The sequence below is a fragment of the Heliconius melpomene genome, chromosome 10 (assembly GCF_056956725.1).
Source record: "Heliconius melpomene rosina isolate 202511_hmr_F chromosome 10, ASM5695672v1, whole genome shotgun sequence".
Taxonomy (NCBI): Eukaryota; Metazoa; Arthropoda; class Insecta; order Lepidoptera; family Nymphalidae; genus Heliconius; species Heliconius melpomene.
In genome coordinates, this window is record NC_140398.1 from 10,041,388 (window position 1) to 10,061,581 (window position 20,194).

At 31.9% G+C, this 20,194-nt stretch overlaps 2 protein-coding genes across 3 annotated transcripts in view; one reads left to right on the top strand and one right to left on the bottom strand.

The window, feature by feature from the left end:
* Window positions 1-1,230: 1,230 nt before the first annotated feature.
* Window positions 1,231-12,319, top strand: Mtr4 (exosome RNA helicase Mtr4). The gene is made up of 18 exons (XM_085191448.1): window positions 1,231-1,435; window positions 1,513-1,644; window positions 1,803-2,045; window positions 2,512-2,686; window positions 4,168-4,279; window positions 4,671-4,873; window positions 5,393-5,633; window positions 6,561-6,751; window positions 6,989-7,090; window positions 7,509-7,682; window positions 7,931-8,033; window positions 8,543-8,715; window positions 9,325-9,513; window positions 10,034-10,275; window positions 10,798-11,034; window positions 11,306-11,468; window positions 11,727-11,889; window positions 12,118-12,319. Exons 1-18 carry the CDS (start codon window positions 1,338-1,340, stop codon window positions 12,273-12,275), a joined length of 3,099 nt encoding a protein of 1,032 aa, XP_085047574.1. The 5' UTR covers window positions 1,231-1,337; the 3' UTR covers window positions 12,276-12,319.
* Window positions 12,320-12,655: 336 nt separating this feature from the next.
* The window catches only part of stol (voltage-dependent calcium channel subunit stolid), a 48,399-nt gene continuing 40,860 nt past the window's right edge, over window positions 12,656-20,194 (bottom strand). Inside the window, exons 18-25 of one of the 2 annotated variants that reach the window (XM_085191446.1) lie at window positions 20,067-20,157; window positions 19,743-19,775; window positions 18,309-18,422; window positions 17,912-18,182; window positions 17,477-17,837; window positions 16,932-17,220; window positions 16,564-16,750; window positions 12,656-16,394 (exon numbers count right to left, since the gene is read on the bottom strand). In XM_085191446.1, the coding sequence (XP_085047572.1) occupies window positions 16,287-16,394; window positions 16,564-16,750; window positions 16,932-17,220; window positions 17,477-17,837; window positions 17,912-18,182; window positions 18,309-18,422; window positions 19,743-19,775; window positions 20,067-20,157 (1,454 nt within the window). In that variant the 3' untranslated portion in view covers window positions 12,656-16,286. The remainder of the gene's footprint in view (window positions 16,395-16,563; window positions 16,751-16,931; window positions 17,221-17,476; window positions 17,838-17,911; window positions 18,183-18,308; window positions 18,423-19,742; window positions 19,776-20,066; window positions 20,158-20,194) is intronic. The other variant, XM_085191447.1, reaches the window with a different exon arrangement.

Sequence of the window (20,194 nt, forward strand, 5' to 3'; positions counted from 1 at the left end):
AAATTAATTAAAAAACTGAATTAAATTATTATAATGAGGCCACATACAAATCTTCTCAATCCAAATTCAATAAAAAAAGTAAAATTTAAAAAGTAAATTTAATATATAAAACAAGCAAACAAATACAAGATATTGGCGTTAGGCAACATGCAAAATCAACTTATGGGTAAGTAAAAAATTTGTTAAATAATGGAAATAGAGGTCTTAACAAATGTTAATAAATTATATCTTCAAATTAAATCAAAATTTTATTACCGTTTTATTTAAAACGTTAATTAATGCATGCAAGAAAGTAAAAAATAAAAATTGACAAATAATAAAGCAAATAATCAAAACGGTAAAAGGCATTTTTGTTTACAATTAATTATATTCTTGTTTGAACAATATAGTGTGAGCTCGATAGTACCTTTAAAGATGTGTGGGTGCGAATTTCCTGTAAGGACGTAGCGCTCACACTGACGCAAATGTCAAACTATGGCAAAGGGATACCGCACTCTCATTTTTTGTACCTCAAAATTTATTGAAATAATTTACCCAATATTATTTTCTTTTATATAATCTTTAAAAAGTTTAAATATTGCCAGATATTTCTTTATTCATATTGCATAGTTTATAAGCTTGTATTATGCACACTGAATGTTTATGTTGTACATAAGTGTGTATATAGTATATACACATATAGGTAAATATCATGTGCCATTAGTTATATAAGCAGAAGCTTAGAATTGATTAATTATTTATTGAGTCAAAAATGTTATTATACTTTTCGGGCTAGTCTTGATTTTATTCTCGACAACAATGTATGAAACAGCTGATTATTTTGTGATATTTACATATCCTCATTAAATTTTCGTTTTGTATAATTTACTACAATATAAACATGATCAGATATTTTAATTATCGAATAGGTAAATGTGATTTGCTAAGCGTGAGGTAAAACAACATAACAGGTAACACTGATCGAACGTTCTCTGCGCATACGTATACTGCGCAATTTACCGCGCGTGCTTCCCATTATCAATAACATATTTGCCAGACTATACCATATAATTTTTGTACTATAATTTGTAATTGCTAATTGTGTCTATCAATATTGACTAATGAATATAATCAAGTGTATTTATTATATTTTAGCTCAAGTTCCTTATATTATATTATTTGTTTGACTCTAGTGATTTAATCTGTGTGTTTGACATTTATTTATTGAATTTTATTGACATATGCATATGCAATGATATGAGTTAATGTGTTCTGTGGACACTGGACATATGAAATGTGTATTTGTATTATATTGCGAACACGTTAGTTTGTATTATTTTTAAGTTTAAAAAGTAATTATGGCTGATATAAGTGATATATTTGATTGTTTTGAGGAATCTTCTCGCAATGAAAATTCTATTCAATTACCTAACGTTTCTAAAGATGAAGATAAGTCGTAAGTATTTTCTAACCTTTGTAATGGTTTATGAACTATCAATAAACTTTAGTAACGCGAATTTTTTTTTAATGTAGAATATCTGAGAAAAAACCACCCACGAATCCTCCCGTAAAGCGTCCTCACGAACTGGTTCAATATGAAGATACTTCTAAGAAACCGAAACAAGAAGAAGAAGAAAAACAAATCGATCTTATTAATGATATTAAGTAAGTGTCTTATTCCACATTTACCTTTTCTAATTCGTAAAGAACGTCATTCATATTATATAAAAACAAGGATCTTATTCCAATAGCCACATTTTCATATAAATATAGGTGTATTATTTTTTCAATTTCATATCTTAATCAATTTTATTATTTTTCAGTTTAGACATTTTAGGTTCAAGAATAGTAATACATACTTTAGAAACACATGAAGGTTGTACACATGAAGTGGCATTACCACCTAACCAGGAATATGTCCCATTCATACCACTTACATCTGAACCAGCAAAACAATACAGTTTTATTCTGGATCCCTTTCAAAAAGAAGCTATTATGTGCATAGATAACTTACAGTCAGTATTGGTTTCTGCACACACATCAGCTGGAAAGACTGTTGTAGCAGAGTAAGAGAGTTTTTTTTCATTTGTTTTGTGTGCTTGCTTGCAATGCTTTTGCATAAATATAAAAGCTAAAAATAAAATGCATTTATATTGTAGCTAGCTAGCTTTCTCTTGCTAGCTTTTTTAGCTTTTTCGTGGCTTTACCTATATAATCAAATAAAATTTTGTTAAAAACAATCAGAAAAATCAGAAATCATAATCATAAAAAATCAGAACTCCAGCTAGTAGTTTCTGAGATTAGCATATTCAACCAATCAATCTCTTAAGCTTTATAAAATTAGTATAGATTTTAATTATTATTGAATTATATGTATATTATTATTGCATATTATCATTAATTTTGGATTCTTTTTACCAATCCATTGTAATTGTGTCAAAAGGACATCATATAGTATAGTCAATCATATAGTTCATGCGGGCGAAGCCTCTCAGGTCCTCTAGTTTATCAATAAATATAATACTTTTTCAGATATGCCATTGCCCTATCACTAAAGAGTAAACAAAGAGTCATTTATACCACACCAATTAAAGCTCTCTCTAATCAAAAATACAGAGAATTTTCTGAAGAATTTCGTGATGTTGGTCTCATTACTGGAGATGTCACTATTGATCCTTCTGCATCATGTTTAATTATGACAACAGAGGTAATAAGAACTAGTTTATTGCAATAAAGAACTTCTTTTTAAGAGTTCTTATTTCAAAAACTTACACTTAAACTTATTTAAAACTAAATCCTCAAAATTGTCTCATGAGAAGGTACATACAAATTGAAGGTGGTTGACATTAATATAAAATATCCAGGTGGAGACCTGGATTCCCTTGGAGCACAGTAAAAATTATACTTTTAAGTCAATGCAATCAAAAGATACACACATTTATATTTATTTTTTCCACATAGTTTGCAATCTACTTCGAATTGATCTAGAACAATTAAATTTTGCAAGGAACTTGTAGGTCAAATAAAAAAAACTGTAACTTGGTCATTTAACCATTACTATTTAAAAAAACTATTAAATTATATTTATAGTTCCTTTTATACAAAATTTATGCATATATCCATAAACTTAGGTTTGTCACCTTTTCAAAGTTGTAGTAGTAGTAGTAGTTGTAATCAATAATGAAATTGACCCTCCTGAAATTGACTCACCTGGGCTACACTAGTGATGGTAATAGAAGCCTTCGGCCATTTAACCGGAATCTATTAAAATACCTTCACATTACACGTCGCACTGTCGCGGATGTTTTAAGTTTGCTGCAGGAGGAATTTGTAGTGCTCTACCGCATCCCTTAAGACTTAAAATTAGTGCAATTAATTTTAAGAATAAGCACAAAAGCGCACTACAAAAACGGCAACTTGATGCAGAAAATTATAACATATGTTGTAAAAAGAGTTTTAAATATTATTTTTAGTCCTGAAATTTCAAATATACTTGTATACAGGGTAGAATTGTCAGCACCACTTTAAATGAAACCACAGTTTTAACTACTCTATAAAAGCCTAATATAATTCGGAAAAAAAATAATTCCCAAAAATGAAAAAGTTATTTTTTCAAACAAAATAAATAATAAAATTATCGTTTTAAAATAAAACATCATTTGTATAGTATAACATAGGCACGCACACACTTACCTGTCAAATCGGAAACGTCGCACACTTATGTGTGCGTTACACGAAATACAGGTATGGATAAAAATCTTGAAATGAAAAAAAAATCCTATGTCCAAACTGTTGAGGTACCTTGATTAATTTCTAAGGTGTGGGTTTGAAATATATTACCCTATATGCAGTTTCAATAAAAGAAGCTCTGCCTCTTCCACCCTGTATATGATTTATTCTCCTTATTAAAACTTAAAACTTATCATTTAGCTGAGTTACACCTTTTGCCATAATGTCCTATTGTTAAATTGTTAATTTGTTAAATGTGTATTTCATGGCAATATTTTTTTTATAATAATTATTATTATTTATTGCGAGCCCTCAGTATGGTAATCCAAACTCGCATTTGATGTTTTTTATACTGTCATCATTTAAATAATTCCACTTATTTTCTAAAACAGCTAATGACAAAAGAATCTTTTAACAATAAAATAAAAAAAAACACTAACTCAGCTTTACTTTACACAGATTTTAAGAAACATGCTATACAGAGGATCTGAGATAATGAGAGAAGTGGGATGGGTTGTGTTTGATGAGATTCATTACATGAGAGACAAAGAACGAGGTGTTGTGTGGGAAGGTAAGTTATGATTCTATCATTAAATAATAACCTTAATAGCTAGCCTTTTACATTTATGATGGTTTATAATATAAGAAAACTTCACTAGCTTTTTTTTATCTGAGGTTTTGCCAATTTAATCAAATGGAAATAGATAAGTGTGGTGTATGAAACATTCCATTTTTCCAGGGGAATCTCTTAATGCAAATATACAACAGGTTACAAAGATACAATGAATTGGTATAATATATTCTATAGCCTTCTTCAATATTAACACAAAAAATACTATTACTATTTAAAACAAAAATATTTTTTTCAATTTGAACTAGTAATTCCTGAGATTAAAACATTCAACATACTCTTGAATTTTATAAGATTAGTATGGATACTTCTAATAGAAAAAAAATTTCAGAAACATTAATCCTGTTACCTGATAATGTCCACTATGTGTTCCTATCGGCCACTATACCCAATGCGCGTCAGTTCGCCGAGTGGGTATGCCGTTTACACTCCCAGCCTTGCCACGTGGTCTACACAGAGTACCGGCCGACGCCATTACAGCATTATATATTCCCAGCTGGTGGAGACGGCATACATTTGGTTGTTGATGAAAAGGTAAATGTTTACTTATTATCTATATTTCTGGTTTATGTGAGAACTGAGTGTTAAGACAGTTAAGTTTGCTAATAACTTCTCTAGTCAGTATTCATTGAATACTATTGAAGCATTTCTTCATAACAACAAAACTGCCTTGTTTATAGTATTCTGTCACAATAATTTTAATCTTACTAACACTCTGCCCACTCATAGATGTTTAGGTCTTTTTTATATATTTATTTCAACACTACAGACATTTGGTCCGTACCCTTTTTGACTTTACTATTATATCTATTTTTTTTATCATACATATTAATTACATTATTGTTTTTGTACATACAATTAATACCTATTATAAGAAACTATTATTTTTAACTTTACATTGTTTTATAAAATTTCACATAGATCTATGGTGTTGAGCAAGTTTTTATATAATACATTAACATTTTGACTAGGTTATCTTTTTCTTTGCTATAGTATTATATGTTTAGGTTTATCAACTATGCTATTATAAATTTTATTTTATTTTTTCTTTAGGGGCAATTCAAAGAAGACAATTTTAACACTGCAATGACTGTACTAAGCAATGCGGGGGATGCAGGAAAGGGGGATCAGAGAGGACGGAAAGGAGGTCCTCGTGGAAATAATAATACAAATATATTTAACATAGTCAAGATGATCATGGAAAGGAATTTTGCTCCAGTCATTATATTCAGTTTTAGTAAGAAAGATTGTGAACTGTATGCCATGCAAATGGCCAAATTGGATTTTAATACAAGTAAGTTTAAATATGCAATGCATATATGATGGATGGATATGATACAGGATGGAAGCGTCAGCGCTCCTTTTACGGGAGCAGCACATGGGGAAAAATAATTCAAACCCATACCTAAAAAAAAAAATTAGATACGTCAACAGTTTAGAGGTAGGATTTTTTTTTTAATTTCGCGATGTTTATCCACATTGTATACGTGTGACGCAGTTACGAATAGATACCAATAACGTAAACACTTACTACTACAAAAATACTACTAAAGGTTAAACAACTTTGAACTTTACCACCAATACCTACGACTCGATTTCGTAAGTGAGGTGTGTGGGGCGATTTCTCCTATCTGCATATTTTTAATTTTTAATGCCTTGAGCGGGATAGGCAATGTCTCGCTTTTCGTAGATCTTTTTTACACACACAATTAGACACAACAAAGACACACGACAATTTAGACGAAAGTCTTAGGTACAGAGAAATCGAAACATTTATTGTTATAAGTATAGTGACAATTATCCGTTTAAAAATATTTTATATTGTTATCTTATCACACAAATGTATACGTAAAAACTATTGTTACTTTTGTTTTGTTAGAAATATATAATTTCTATCCCCCGCGTTTGGAGAAGGAATCCCGTTTTTTTAATTGAAATATTTAAAAATCCTGGTTTTCTCCAAAGTAGAATTTGGCAATGCTGATCGACCGATTCATTCCACTCATCTACCTATACAGCAATTTACCAACCTGCAAACAAACCACTTCATCATTCAAATAAAATTATACAACATTATTCTGATTTACTTAAAAAAAATGTTTTGGCAGTATGATATTGCATAACTTTGATTTTATTTTATCTTTTTAAATTATTTTGTAATTCTTGATGTGCATTAGGTTCTTTTGACAAATAAAATTCTAAGTTATTTTATTTTATTAAGTTGAAGAGAAGAAGTTAGTGGACGAAGTCTTCAACAACGCAATGGATGTGCTTTCTGAAGAGGATAGAAAATTACCGCAAGTGGAGAATGTAATACCATTGTTACGACGTGGTATAGGCATTCATCATGGCGGCCTTTTGCCCATATTAAAGGAAACTATTGAGATATTGTTCGGCTTGGGACTTATTAAGGTAATAAATTGAATATTTTAATTTTGAATTTAATCGAATATTTTTTTAATTTATTTCTTACTGCAATTTTTACTTATTTTATTACAATTTATTAACGTACAAAATCTCTCTAATATTAAATTTTCATGCTATATATAAACAATATACATCTTTAAATTATTTTCTGTGTATAAAATTATTTAGAAATTTGAATTCAACAATATATTAGTATTATGTCGTAATATATTTTTTTTGCAGGCTCTTTTCGCTACTGAGACATTCGCTATGGGTCTTAATATGCCGGCTAGGACAGTCGTTTTTACGAATTGCCAAAAGTTTGATGGCAAAGATTTTAGATTTGTAAGTATTGATTACTCGTTTCTTAAAATATACAAATGAACATAACATGTAGTAAATGCTAAATATCTTAGGCGAGGGTCGTAACAAAATATCGCATTTTTCCATGCAAGATAATATAAACATACTTTCAAATAAAAATGCCTTTTACTTCTTATTTTCATATTTGAGAAATATAAATCCATTGTGCCATCGTAGCGTAGTCTTTCATATGCTGTTAAAAAAAAACTTTCAAATGCTGTTAGCATTTCAAAGACTTTCGGTGGTTTTGATTTTGATTCCCACTTGAAGGATTAAATAACTTTTATTTCAAAGTGTATAGTTAAGTACTGTCACAGATCTCTCTCCCTACCCTGCCATGGGAGATAAAGCTTGAAACCTTTTTTGTTTTGTAATATTTTACCTATTTTTATATTCACAGATAACTTCCGGAGAATATATCCAAATGTCAGGTCGCGCAGGTCGTCGTGGCTTAGACGACAAGGGTATCGTCATACTTATGATTGACCAGAAAATGAACCCTGCTGTTGTCAAGAGCATGGTCCAAGGAAAGGCCGATCCTATTAATTCGGCTTTCCATTTGACTTATAATATGGTGAGTATATTTTTTTGATTTATGCTTATTATAGTTTCATTGATTCGAGACCTTTGCCTTTTGAATCCAAATTTATTATATGGATAATAATAGTTATAGTAAAAAATAAATAATAAACAATAAACAAATTAAGCTTAAACTTGTGATTATATATATTGTTGAACCTGTGTGATTCTTGTTATATGCATATATGTGCAATTTAATAACAATTAATTGCATTACAATACAATAATAATTTCTTTATCTAGGTCTTAAATCTGTTACGAGTGGAAGAAATCAATCCAGAGTACATGTTGGAGAGGAGCTTTTTCCAATTCCAAAATCAAGCAGCCATTCCAGATCTAATAGATAGTAAATATTAATCTCATATACAACTATATTATATAAATATAAATGTTTACTATATATTTTAGTACCACAAAAGTGCCTAAGGTTGCCTTAGCATTAAAGGCGTAACGCAAATAAAAAATAAAATCTTATTAACATATTTAAATGCCTTTCGAACTTGTCATGATTGATGAGTTTTTAATAAATTCTTATATTATTCTTAATATAAATTCTCCACTTATTATTTTTTTAAATAGATTATTATGGATGATAAAACCCAATATAGTACTTTGTGTAATAAGCTTAAAAAAATATGTATAATATAAATATTTCTATGACTTTGATTTTGAGTCTATCAACTTCAATTCTATCTCTTCCTGTGATTAATGATTTATAGTCAATTGTATTTGAAATTAATAAATATCTCCATTTTACATAATATGACATTGTACACACAATTTTATAAATTAAATTTAATCCTACATTTTTATCAACATAACTAATTATAATTAATTTATATAACTTATCAACAGGAGTAAAAGCAAAACAGAAAGAGTATGACAGGTTGACAGTGGAACAAGAACATTCAATAGCTTCATACTGCACTATCAGAACTCAGCTGGATCTTCTTGGAGCTCAGTTCAGGTCGTTCATAACACGGCCGGAGTATTTGAAGCCTTTCTTGCAACCGGGAAGACTTGTTAAGGTACAGATATGTATATCTTATTTTTATACAGTTACAACAATAATCTGACTGTAAACGCGACGATTGTGAGTTTGATTCCCACTTGGAGGAATTAATTTCTTTCATTTCCTTGTTTTGCTACAAAAAAAAGCGCGGTGTCGAATACCGCCACTCAATAGGCAATGTTTCGAATTGAAGTGGTAAGTGTAGAATGAAGTGTCTTGACATTCGGTACTGTCTATCTACACCATTATATTATGCGGTATACATATGGAATTTAAAACAGACGTCTTATTCCATTGTAATATGAATAGAAATTATCTGTGATGCTTAATTTGCTCCAATGATTCTTACTTGAATGCTTGTTTTTTCTAGCATTGCCCTTCCATAATTTAGCATGGAAAACCTCGTTCTGCTTATTTTTAGTTGTATTAATTGGCAGACCTCAATAATTTGCTTTGTCCTAACAAGTCAGAGATATGAAAATAATTTAGGCAAAGTATTTTTGATTTTAATTTAATTTATTTAATGTAAACTTATCCACCTACTAGTATCTTTTAATAAAGCTCTCATATCAATCAATAAAATCCTATTATTCTATGTAATTCTTTTAATATAATTGTATTTTAGGTTAAAACAGAAAAATATGAATATGACTGGGGTATAATAGTTAATTTCAAGCACAAGACAGGTAAAGGCAAGAAGCAAGAAGAGAATCCACTCTCGGCCGAAACAGTAATAATTGTTGACATTCTTTTACATGTTCAAAAGAATAAAAATAATGACAGTGATACAAATCCGCCATGTCCGCCGGGAGAGGTATGTTTAACATATATATATTAATAAATATACAAATACGTTTAATCTAGATCTGGGCATTTAATGTTTACTAGAGAGTAAAAAAATCGCACTGCCTTAGCTACGTGCTTGTAGTTTTTTACACAAAAGTAACATATGGTGTGTTAGATTTATTTTATGAATTATTTTTTTTTAACATTATTCTATAATATTCTAATATTAGCGTTCTATACTCCTCCACCTACAGTTATAATGCCAAATTTCATACTCCTGTAATCGTTAAAAGGGTTACAAAGTTTCCATTATAGGTAATAAACAATATTGTCACAATGCGCCATACAATCATGTCAGAGTTGAGTATAGTGAATAGTGCATATTCTTGAAATGTATTCGCTAAATTCTAATTTCAGTTACTATCCTTGTTCTTTAGGACATTGATAGCTTAATAGTTAGGTGTCTTTAAAATTCGACGAAATGAAAATTATCTTTTACATTTGTATATATTAAGTATTGTTGACAAGACAATATTGTCCACTTCTAGGCAGGTGATGTACAAGTCGTACCAGTTCTCCACACTCTAATCTATCAAATAAGTTCACTTCGAGTATACTATCCTAAAGACCTTCGCCCGGCTGACAATCGGAAATCCGTATTAAAAACTATTGGTGAAGTCAAAAAACGTTTCCCAGAAGGTCCTCCATTATTAAATCCAATAAAAGATATGAAAATAGAAGATTCAGTGTTCAAAGAGTGTGTGGATAGGATTAAGGTATTGGAGGAAAGGTAATTTAATTAACACATTTTTTTTATTATATTTAAATCTATAACTTGCCCTGTCTATTAACTGTCTTGTCTGTCCATTCATATATAAAATTGACAAAGAAACTGATGAATATTTTTACAACTTTAATCTGTACATACATATAAAAAAAAATTAAAATGTCTATCTTTGATTTCAAAATAAGTCTGTTTTCCTAGTATATATTAACACCATTTTGATTTTTTTTGTCTGTTTGTCCGAGCTGTTCTTCAAGTGCTGATTTGAATTTTATGGGACTTTCAGTGGAAGATAAAGCTTTTCATCCACCAAACATTTTTCTATTAATTACGACAATTCAATTAAATAATAACTATTAAATTATTATACATATAAATGATGAACATAGTATCTTAAAACTAGCTCCGCATTGCCTACCCTGCTGTGCGCGGAATGCAGTTGATACATATACATAAATAAACTTATAGTTCAAGCAGACTTAGCCGCAAACGGACCACATGTTTCTAATTATCTATTACTATTTCCAGGTTATATTCACATCAGTTACATAAAGATAAAAACCGTGGTGCTTTAACAGCGGCATATGAAAAGAAACAAGAATTGTACGAGGAGCTATCTCAAGTGACATCTGAATTGAGGAAAGCTAAAAGTATATTGCAAATGGACGAATTGAAGAAGAGAAAACGAGTGTTGAGACGCCTCGGATATTGTACGTTGGCTGACGTTATTGAAATGAAAGGGAGGATAGCTTGTGAATTGAGTAGGTAAGTGATTTTGAATATTTTTTAAATGTAAATAAAGTAGCTTTACGCTATTATTCCTTTAGGTTTCACTATAACAAATAAACTTTAGTATTAAAAAGATTGTTTTGTCTAAGCATGAAAACGACCAATTTGCCTCATTATTTGACCTCATTATACCAATTTTTTAAATCCATTTTTAGTAAAATAGGTTGTCTAAATTACAAAGGTTTTTAAAATTACAAAACAGATTACAACTATTTATTTAAAAGAACTATATCTATTTGTTTCCTAGTGCTGATGAGTTGCTCTTAACGGAGCTAATATTCAACGGCGTCTTCAATTCACTGAGCCCGGAGCAGTGCGCAGCGCTCGTCAGCTGCTTCGTGTGCGACGAGAACTCCACGCAGGCCTCCGCCACCGGCGAGAACCTGCGCGGCGTGCTGCGTCAGCTGCAGGTAAAGTAGAGTAGGCAGAGGGAACCTAGTTTTGTGATACTGCGGTCCCACGCAGCTTGCCATTTTCGAGACATTTCGTGTTGATTGGTGGGACGCCATGCTTTGTCTTGTTAGTAGCGCAAAAAAATTCAATTAGGCCATTCCTTATAAGGGAATCGGACTTATAAACGTCACGTTGATCTGCATAAATAAAAAAATGTAAGAAAAGAAAATAATAAAATGTTAATTAAGTACTAAAAAATATCTGTCGTATTACAGGAATACGCTCGTCGTATAGCAAAAGTATCTATCGACTCTATGATGGACCTCGACGAGGACGAGTACGTCAGCAAGTTCAAGTGCACGCTCATGGACGTCGTGCTCGCGTGGGCCAAGGGCGCCTCCTTTTTGCAGATATGCAACATGACTGATGTGTTTGAAGGTTATTTATGGTTTTTTTGTTATTTTTAAATATTTGTAATATTTTTTTAGGTCTTGTATGTTGGTGAAAGAATAAAAGTCTGTTAACAGAATTAGAACCCATAAATAGCGACAGCGTATAATATAGTTTAAAAATGTTATAAATATTTTTAAACAACTTTATAATTGGATCATTAAAGTTAAATGATTAAATAATTTCTCGTATTAATATTTATAATATATTTTCTAGGTTCGATAATCAGGTGTATGCGTCGTCTAGAAGAAGTGTTACGACAATTATGTCAGGCCGCCAAAAACATTGGCAATACAGACCTCGAGAACAAATTTAGTGACGCCATTAAACTATTAAAACGTGACATCGTTTTTGCTGCTAGTTTATATATGTAATACTATTGTATTTCCATTTATAATAAATTCTCTTCTTCCACATATGCTGTTGTTTTATTTTGTTCCTACTGTTAGACAAAATGTGGATGTAAAGTTTGCCACCCCCAAATATTCTATCTATATACACCTGTCTGTATCAGGCTGGGTCCGCTTACCTGAACGTGGGATACTTCGTTCTTCGCAGTTGCCATTTGAGACATTGCGTATTCAGTGACGGAACTCAATACTGGTTTTATCTTGTCAGTGTATGAAAATGAAAATAATGAAATATATTATTCCACTGAGTGGGAATCAACACATCATATTATAGCTGCCAAGATGGCTAAGGAGTGGGTGTATTTTTCGTACGGAACAAGGATGTATAAAATAAACCAAAGTAATATTTTTCACAATGTTATAAGAGAACTTTATTATTGTAATTACGGTTTACCTATAGCATGAACTGGCAAGTAACAAAAGAAACAGTATTTGACTATAATTATTCTAGAGAACCATGTTCACAGTCGGCCGTGCCCGAGTACACAACAACTATATCATTTAACTAATATAATAAAAGATAATTCAAAAACAGCGACATCAAAATTTGCCATTCACAAGTTTACTTTCATAAAATTTCGAATATTACCTAATTACTAGAAGCGATAACGAGGGGATGATTACAGTGGAATATTTAAAACAGATATTAAATAAATAATTAGACTCGTAGAAAAGTGTACGCCCTGTATACAGTAGGTATACACCGATACTCGAACGTAGCGTTACTTTAGAAATCACCGTTGCTTACATAAATTTATTGCACGTACGAACCTTAAAATGTACCATAACTTTAGGTAGACCTCACTTTCGAATATAACTTGAAGTTGACTGTAAAATTTCAAATTTCCAACCGGCCAAACATATAGGTATCACTATATATTGTTAAGAAAACGACAGGACAGAAAGTGAGGTCTTCCCTAAAACGAATAATATAAGATTACAATTGAAAATATTCAAAAAATTGCTTACGCTATAGTCTCATTGGTGCCTGAATTGATATGTCCAATAACTAAACGCGAAATGAACTCTAACACTCTAGCTATGGCTGCGTAACTAAACGAGGTATTTGTTTGTGTCTATACTCGTACAACTAAACCCGAGCGCCGCGGCGCGATCTCTCCTATGCTATGTTAAGTAGTTAAGTATAATATTCTATTATTATCCTTTAATGCTTAGTTACAGTAACACTCGTCCCGCGTTCGACTGCTATGGAAGACTCGACGCTTACAAGAAGCACTTTCAATACATTACCAGTCGTTCGCCACTCACCAGATGAATATTACGCTTTACATCGAAACCTTACTGTATTATATTTATACAAAATGTACATTATCTCAAAAGCGCGCCCACTATCAGTTACGCGGTTACGCCACTCGTGAGGCTTTGGGTCGCGGCGTCGTTATCACATCTCAAACGAAAATAGAAAAATATCGTTTAAACACTTATAATATTGTTCATATTGAAATTTCTTTCATTAAACACTATTCAATACTTGTAATATAACAAATATTATACTTTTATATTTAACAATTTAAGCAACGTCAACGATTTTCTACTAATAATGGTGGTAACGACACCGAGAGTATGTTTTTCTTTAACTTTTGAAATATTCACCCATAAACATGCAATAATGTCGGAATTATATATAGAACTATTATTGATGAATTGATCACAGTAAACTGCATACAAATGTAGTATCATTTATTATAATATTCAAAATGTCTTATTATAGCTGACACAAAAAATACCGTCAAAAATATAAGATGAAAATATGTCCAACCAAAAGCTTAAAGAAGAGAGTGAGATGAGAATACTGTGATTAACTCTATTCGGACTTTGAGCTTGGTACTGTCCTTGTAAGACTTCAACTATCGGTCCCATTCAATAAAATCCATAATTACGAAACTTAGATGTGGTTTGGCACAAGACGCGAGACATGCAATGTATGTAGAGTTTTGTACTATTTCAGATTATTATTCGAATAATGAAAATCTTTGTGGACACAACCAAGCTCCATTCTAATGTTATGTGGTATAGCGTAATGTATATGCTAATCTAATTCATATTTATGATAAGTACAAACAGATGAATAAATTTATTTTAGTTAGACCTTGTCTTATCGCAATATGTGTATGCTGTACTTGATGTAGAACCTTAATGATTGAAGGTAGTTCCGATTGACAAATTGATTGATTTAACTGGCCGTCTCAACAGACGGAATTAACTGAAAGGACAACACTGCACACTGCATGCCAGAACAAGATTTGTCAACAAGAACCTGAATTGTGAGATAGATGTGATTAGATATTATTAACATTAACGTATGACAGAAGAAGTCGAACTCGAACTATTAACATTAGCAACACACATTATAATTTAGTAGGCCCTTTAAGTCAAATATGTACAATAAAAACGAGACCGCTTACAATATCTCAAATACGTACAACATTATTCAAAGATTAGGCAAAATTTACTAAAAAGTATGTGGAATGGGAGTCAGCCGAGGGGACATCGTGAGAATATTATATCGTAGGAAGAGCTTTAACAGTTTTGAATACATTATTGTTTATTGTTGTAATTTCAAATTATATATTTAATAGGCATCAGTATAAATCATTTTAAAGTTCTTTAAAATGTATAATAGGTATAGTTACGAAGCTCTTCCAAAGATAAAAAAATATTTAATGAAAACTGTTATATGATTACATTCTGGCAAGGGCTATTCTAATCCAACCCCGTGTTGCACAATTTATATTTTATTTTAATACATAACACATAATAAATAAAATAATTCCGACAGAAATGACAAGAAAAACACAAAATGTCAAAAAATCTTATAACTATAGAGAAAATTTAATATATCTAACATAAAATTTAATGTTAATCTTTTGAAGATAACGTTTTAAAAAGTAATAAATAAGTAAATAAAGTAAATAGTTAATTCGATATGTATTTTGTTCATGAGATCGTTTATTATTTTGATTGTGAATATTTGGAGTAATTACTTGTATATTTATAATATTACAATGTTGTTAAGACAGCCTCTACGATGCTAGCTCGTCGACTCTTCACGATAATACTGACAGTACAATACGGCACACACAAACGTGGCAAACAAACTCCCTACAAAGAAACGCTCCTTATTTACAATAATAAACAATACATCTATGAACTAGTCAATATTAACTAATATAGGTAACTATTTTTTGGAAACAATTTCTTGAAAATATAAAGAAATAAATCGTGATAGAATCAACATAGGTAAATTTTTCTAAAACAGTTATTAGAGGATATTTTATTTTACATTTATTATATTTAAATATCTATTAACATTAGCTATAATTTATAAGATCTCCGAGCTTTTGATAATTCTCGATTAAATTTAACAAGATATTAGGTACCTATCTATCACCGTATGCGACTGAGTCGCTGACACGATATGAAGACCGACAATTTAACGGTGAAGAGAGAATATTTAAACGTTACCTTAATCTAGCTCGAATCGAAAATCCTGTCTCAAAACAAGATCAAAAGTTCACTTGGTCGGACCAAAACTTCAGTCGGTAAAATTGATCAAAACTTTAAACATTTCACATACACCTACAAAATGGGCCGACGACGTCACTGTAAAGGAGCAAGGATATAACACTCAAAAAACTCAATTACCATTTAATTGATATTAAATCAAATTCATTTCAGTTTATCAATTTAATTTCAATTAATTACTAATTGATGTGTCTAAACGCGGTTGCAAGAGCTCCGTAAAGTGACGTTTTTGGATGCCGGCCGTCAACCAACGCACAATAGTTCACAAGTATTGTCCAATCACACTGAAACACGTCGCTCGAACACTGCGGGTGTCCGCGGAGCTTCCCTATTAAAATTCATAAAACGGCATTTGGATAAAACAATGTTTGATATGAAACGATATGGTTACAGAAAGCTTCAAATAGTCGGGGACATTAAGTTGGACAGTCACGTTGAGTTTGTCAAATTAAAACATAACCGTAACACGAGTGCAGCGACGACCGCGTATAGAGGACGTGCGATGGCGCCGCGACCACACGATTGTATCTCGATCTCCTGGAATCATTTAAAACGTATTAATGTTTAAAGTATAGTAATGACGAAAATTAAATTAACAAAATAAAAGCTAGGATCATAAGCTGAACATTGTACATAACAAACAACTGCATAATTGAATAATATTAATAATAACTTTGATATGGTAATAGCGTTAGTTAAGGAATACCTCAGGATGGTAGGAGACGCAAGCGGGCGGGCGGCGGCGCGGCAGGGCGCGCGGCGGGCGGCGGCAGGCGGTGCGCACGCCCGCCTCACGCGCGCGCACGTCCAGGCGCTTGGCACCACACGGGCACAGCGTGTCCACTACCAGCAGGATCAGGTTGCTATGCGGGATCTTCTGGACGCTGAATGGTCTGCAATGGTCCATTTGGAAACTTAGTAAATTTCACTAGAGCAAGTAATACAATAACAAAAATGCATTAAAAAATACAATAAACAAATATGTAACTACATAGATACAGAAAAGGTAAACGATAATTTTATAATTATATATACCAGTGGCAGTATATTAAAAATGTAAAAACGGTTTTTTACCTTTCACATCCAGAATTATGACAATTAGTGAGCTTTCCCTTCAGTGGTTGCGCTGCATTAAGCCTAGTGGACTGCAGAGTGAACAGCTCGGCGCTGGTGTCGCACGGCCGCACCGCTGCGGAACGCGCCGCCTCGCGAGGAGGCTCACGCGGAGGCCCCGGGTTTACGGGAGGCGCCTCGTGCCCCTTGTCCGAGGCCCCCGTTCCATCGATAATAATTTCATACGTCCCACGATCACGATCTAAATCATCCTCGTGTTCTATGTCTTCACTTTCGTAATCTTCATAGTCTTTAAAGTGTATAAATTAATTGGATATAATTTAAGTTCCAAAGATTTGAATTAAATTGGTTGAAAACTAATAAAATGAAAATTCAAAAACCATATTAAAAACATGTATTATGAGAAAATTTCGAATATTTATTTGTATATTTAAGCAACAGTTTTATTACAAAGACTATGATAAACAGAACAGTCTTGATATAACCTATTTGTTATGATTGATATGACAATAATAATAAAACAAATATAAAACGAATATTTATACCTAATTCCTCTTCGGCGTGGGAACGTGCATGTGCAGTCTCCCAATGTGGATACCACACCGCTATCAAATTGAAAATATATCCACTGAGCCAAGATAAAGGCTTTATTGGAGAAAGCGTATTACTGGCACCGCTGAAGGGATTCCTAGAATCCGGACATCGACCTTGGTGATCATGAACTGTTACTTTTTTATAAATCCGGTCTTGGACCAAAGAGTCCATTATAGTGCCGTCGACTTGCCCGAAAAATCGTCCTGTCTGTGTGGCATCCTCAGACAAAATTATAAAACCGTTATCGTCCAATATGTAGCAGTCTAATTCGTCTCCAGCACAAGTTTTCTTACAAACACTACCGGCTGTACACTGAAATATGAAAAATAAATAGAGAAAAAATATTAAATAGGTTAATACTTAACTACAAATTTTAAAATACCAACCGTAGAAGTAACATTTAAGAAATGTTTAGCAAGTGAGTCCAGTTGGAAGTGCAGACCCACCACTGCGGCGGGAGCGCGATGACCTCTAGATTCTACAAATACTGCATGAGTAGCCAACACTAAAGGAGGTTTTCCACTGAAATCTTCCGGCTCAGATCCGTCACGGAACGGAACGGAAAATACAAAACTTTCTGGCTCTATTGAATGATGTTCCACAGCACGACGATACCACTCAGAATCAAATGCTCGAGCGTATTTCTCACTAAAATGCCTGAAATAAAGAATAATAGAGTTCATTATGAGCTTAAAAAAATATTAATTATTTTATGTGTATTGTTCAAAACAAAATAAGCATTGAACAATGGAATTTTAATTAAAAGCCCATTTTTATACATACGGCTCAGAAGAGTCAGCCGACCTTGAGCTGTTGAGGTTTTCGGTCCACTTTAGAAGGCCACTTCTAGTAGCGATGAACGACATAGACACCACGAACTTATGAAAGCGCCCTTGCCTGTAAGAATTTATTGTATTAGAAAAAAGAAATCGTTGCTTGCCAGTTTAAATAGTTTCAAATATATTTTCAATCCATTTATAATTTACAAATCCACAATTTCTTATTTTGTATACAATTAAACAAGATTAAATATATTGTCCGCGAGATCTCAGCTGAGCTTTCCATTTGTGTTCATAATAGTGTGTAGGTGTAATGCCACGATAGCAGCGTGACATATTTAATTATTCATTTTATGTAATTTCTGTGTTCGATTTATTAAAAGTAAAAGATAAAGATGGTAGTATCACGGTATACAGTAACCTTTAAGAAATAGAATCTTATAATAATGGAAAAATTTTTGTGACTCAGAGTGATGTAGTAAAAGAATCGTGAACACAACGCTATTCGCGATGATATATCGAAAAGATTCATTATTAACTCAAACTGGAGTAAAAATAATGGAATGTCCGGCGTAGAAGAATTCGTATTTTTTTATATAGATTTTTTTAACGATTTGTAATAATAAGCTTTATTTTTATTTCTGGCTCCACTTATACAATCATTCACACAAATGCAAAGGTCAGCGTATTTCTCGCAAGCTGAACGTACAATTCTTTATTAATGATATCTCTTATTTTATGTTTTTGATTACAATATTAGATCGACATTTAAGCCTACATACATACATAGGGAATGTACGTATTCAGTTATCTTATATATATATATATCAGAATAAGAAATAAATACAAACAAATATGTTAGTCATCTATATACACATAATCCAAGCCAGCTAGAAAAACCTGTTAAAAATATAAAATTGCATTAGTTTACCTGCATCCTTGGCTGCTTATCTATATAATATCGATATGTCGAAAAGCAATACATCATTATCAAAGATTTATTCAATAAAAATGATATATAATTATGCCATTTGTTTTTAGCGTGATTGGATTCACTCCAAAAAATTAAGATTGTCACACTTTTACCTGTTTTAACTATGTTGTTTATGCATTTAAAACAAACTAGCCTCTAGTGGGTTTATGAGGAAATGGCCATGTCTATGAAAAACATTAATGTAAAACAATCTATTGCGTTGGTTACTCTTAATCGAATGAGACCAAATCTTGATAAAAAGGGGTTTCAAGTCTACAACTCAGTATCGACTTTGATTTTCACTCAAAGCTTCTATGGACTTCCAAACATCACACATCTGACCTAATCTACATTATTATTAGCGCATCCTTATGTTTTCTCTAATAGGACAGTATTGAACCATGTATCTACGTTCAGAGTTCATCTACGCGAAAAATTAATATGGACATTTTATAGTTACGTTACCTTGTCAGTAGTGCCATTAATGTTGCTATCGGGCTATTCGTGTGACAAACACATAGACATTAGTGATCAAAATAAAATAAAATAAAGTGCGTCGAAGTGTTCTTTATTCTATAGGTGCAAAAGAAATAATCATGCGGTATTCATAGTATATTGTCCATTATCGAATTTGTATATACCATACTTCTACTTGTACGAGTATATCTTAGGTTCGGAAGTTTTTGAGATCTTTTCTTGATTTTTATTATAGGAGTATGTGGACTTTAGTCTTTTGGAGGTAAGTGTTTTAAAGCTATGCAACATGCTTCTCATCGAGACGATACTTACTGTGAGTGGTGGCTAGCGTGTCCAGTGTGTGCGTCCAACTCTTTAATTACCATTGCGTCCCGGACCAGAGACTGTACTAATGTTTTATCACCTATAAAAGAAATAAAACGTTTTTTAGATAAATCCGT